General features: G+C 42.2%; 1 protein-coding gene across 2 annotated transcripts; it reads right to left on the bottom strand.

The window, feature by feature from the left end:
* Positions 1-896: 896 nt before the first annotated feature.
* Positions 897-2,562, bottom strand: LOC103373962 (pentraxin fusion protein-like). 2 transcript variants are annotated; one of them, XM_008303975.1, is made up of 4 exons: positions 2,548-2,562; positions 2,404-2,468; positions 1,830-2,037; positions 897-1,484 (listed from the first exon to the last, which is right to left on the bottom strand). In XM_008303975.1, exons 2-4 carry the CDS (start codon positions 2,453-2,455, stop codon positions 1,079-1,081), a joined length of 666 nt encoding a protein of 221 aa, XP_008302197.1. In that variant the 5' UTR covers positions 2,456-2,468; positions 2,548-2,562; the 3' UTR covers positions 897-1,078. The 2 variants fall into 2 exon arrangements, with proteins under 2 accessions (XP_008302197.1, XP_008302195.1); XM_008303973.1 differs by lacking the exon at positions 2,548-2,562 and having other exon boundaries at positions 2,404-2,469.
* Positions 2,563-3,290: the final 728 nt, after the last annotated feature.

Here is a 3,290-nt window from a genome sequence, read left to right as displayed (position 1 = left end):
GCTGCAGTGCAAAGTCCTGCAGCTCTATGGAAACAGCACCACCACTGATAGAGGTAGATTTTTATATTCTGACTTCAGGTAGCTGTCTCTCTTTTTTAACTCCTTGCGTTTGCATCTTTGCTCTTCAAGTGTATGTAAAGTTTTGTTCACAACTGTATGCGGAAATAAAACCCTTATGGAGAGTCCTCCCACTAGTTTTTCGGGGCAAATATGCAGAGGGTTGTTCGATATGTGCACCACACTGTTCAAGGCCAGAATTATCAGCAAAAAGTTGGCTGGTTGCTCTTTAATCAGTATATATTGTACCAGGACCTTTAATGTTTTGATAAAAACTGGGTCGGACCGGCCTGAGCTTTGTCTGGTTAAAACCCCGCCAACAACGAAGGCTTCTTCTGGATCAGAGCTGTTTGTTCACTGACAGCTGAGTGTAGCAGCTCCAATGCTAACCTAGCATTAGCATGAGGTGGTTTGTAGGAATAAACACTATGAAAATTGCTGCATGATCATTTTCCTGCCCCCGTAGAAAAGAAACCTGTTGGATATGAGGATTATATATATTATATATCACCTCATTGTTCACAATCTGACGCCCGTACTAACTGACAGAACAAGAAGTGAACACTCTCAGACAAGAACTAAAAGCTCCAAGAAACTAATGACTCACACATGACTGACTGGTTGATGCAGGACTGAGAAAGCAGGACTACAAACATGGCCGCCTCCATCAGCAGTGATGTGATCAGTAGGACGACTCTAACAGCAGCTTCAACACAGCTGTTACTGATGATCTTAACCAAGCCTAAACCAGGTTCTAACTGGTTCTGACGCGGTTGAAAATCGCTGCAGTTAATGTCATATCAACAGTTCAAATCCAAGTTAAGAATGATAACTCACAATTTATGCATGAATCTTTATTAGAGCAGAAAAAGTTTGATTGATATTGATTGACAGATTTGTATTTTCATCGTTAAATCATCTTCATGTATGCATGCAGGAATATTGGAGACTTGATAGATTTCAGAGCTTAAAGTTGCCGTACTCGACATCACAACATTTCCATTAAAGCTTTAGCTCATAGCTACACTTCACGATTAATGACCTCCACCTTCCCGCGAATTGTAAGCTGTGTGGTTTGCCAGTCGAAGACGTTTCCTCTTGGCACTTCCTTCCCAGAGACCAGGTCTTGGATCGTGCTGTCTGACAGAACCGAATCCCACATATTGATGTCACCGATCTCCCCGATGAAACTCTGCTTTGGGTCAAAAGCACCCAAGTAGCTGTCTGGATCTTGTCCGACGAGGACTCTTCCTCCTTTGCAGACGGTGTGACCCTTCTTGTAGATTTTGGTCAAGCTTTTCCTTCCATTCATGAAGAGGGCAGCCGCACCTGAGCTGGAATCCCAGGTGACACACAGATGGGTCTCCAGAGCGCCGAGCTCAGGGACTCGGAATAAAACTCCGTCCCCACTCAGGTAGAAGGACAATCTGCACACACAGATGATTTGGATGGATCTTTTAATGCAGAGTTTAACAATGCAAAGTAAGGTTAAAACATTGTGGAGTTCCTCGGCTCTGTGCATTACCCTGAACATGCAAAAACTGTGCAGAAAAACAAGAATACAGTTTGTGTTGTTGTAGCAGTGTGGTCAGCAGAAGTGTCTCCTAGCTGTAGTTCTATCAGTGGTATTTTAATAGATGTTAGCAGCGTTAGTATTAGTAGTCTATAAAAAAAAAAATGTTGAAAGTTAATGGAATATGGTCACATCCATCTTAAATCTCAACGCTGTCATCAATCTAAGCACCAGTGTTGTTGGCCTTCTGGTCTTCTACCTGCCGTCCAGTTCGCGCCACACATTCAGCGCATCAGCATCTCGAGTCCGGTATGCAAAGAGGATGACCTCCCTCCTGCCGCTGAGCTCTGTGGCCACTCGCATGCACAGAGTGAAGGCCTTCAGCTGCAGCGGTTTCAGAGGGACCAGCTCGACGTAGCTGTTACTGGTTTCACTGGGGAACACCAAAGTCTTCAGTGTGACGCTCCCTGAAACACAAGAAAATCAGGTTTTGTCATGAAAATGTGCAAAAGAGCAGAAAAAGTCACTATTTGACAAATGAATAAGTACAAATATTCAGCCCACTACAATAGAAGAGCGAGAAATAAGAAATATTCACCTTTCAAAAGCTAAAATCTGATTTTTTTTCCCAACCATTTTTGCTGGAAAAATAACTTAAACAGTAGATGTTCTATTTAAAAACTCACCAGTTAGTTGGCTTGTCACCTTAGCTACTGATTCATCTTTAAACGTGTCAGCTTTTTACCTTTAGGTTAAAAGCAAAACTTGACATTCATACTTACACACATGGACATATTTTCACATAAAGGCACAAAGAAGGTGTAGACAATTACCGGACTGTGCCACCGAGATGGCAATCATGAAAAGGACGGCTGAAAGTCTCATTTTCTCGCTGCAAACCTGCAAAAAATTATTTTCAACACATTTTAGAATTTGTAGAACAGGTTAAATGAAAACATGAATGAAGCTGTATACGTACTGCGTCACTGGGAAGTCCTGCTGCAGATGCACAGCAGTGAGTTTTTATAGCCTGATCTCCCGAATCGAAGCCCTCCCCACTGCAGCATACCAATACGCAAGTAACGTCTGCAATTCTTGATAAATGTCACCTAAGATTAGAGTCTAATCATTAGACAGATACGACTGTTTGTACAGGATCTGTCACAAGTTTTTCTGTGGAAATGTTGTCATTAGATTGTTTGAATACAAGAAGGAACTGACCGCTAAGCAGGCATATAACAAGCTAGTATGACTGTTTAAACAAGATTCACATCTATGTGCAGACGACAGACGGACTGACCTATCGGCAAACGAACAACATGCAGCGGCGTCCAGTTATGGACAGCCAACTGCAGACAGGCCAAAGGAGGACACTAGTTGACATATAGCCATTAAAATTACCTTTTAAAGAAGGAAAACAAACGTGTCTCAGGCTTTAGATGATGATAAATAATCTAGCTTTCTTCACAGAGGGCGTTCAAGAGCAACAGCAGCAAAAGAACAAGGCTTGGAGAGGGGAAAAGTCTACAACGCCAACAGTTCAAATGACTAAGAGCCCACTTAATTTATGATTTCAGAATTCCTAGCCGATGCTGCTCAGAGTAAATAGTCCTAAAGCAACAAACTGAACTGTCTCATTCAGGGATGTAAACATAAGTAGTTAAGAAGGATCCAGCTACCCGAAGTCAGAATAATAGATGTGACAGCACAACACAACCAT

Source organism: Stegastes partitus, unplaced genomic scaffold, assembly GCF_000690725.1.
Source record: "Stegastes partitus isolate 25-593 unplaced genomic scaffold, Stegastes_partitus-1.0.2 Scaffold2107, whole genome shotgun sequence".
Taxonomy (NCBI): domain Eukaryota; kingdom Metazoa; phylum Chordata; class Actinopteri; family Pomacentridae; genus Stegastes; species Stegastes partitus.
The sequence above is the reverse complement of the archived record's forward strand: the minus strand, read 5'-3'. Positions and strand labels throughout refer to the sequence as shown.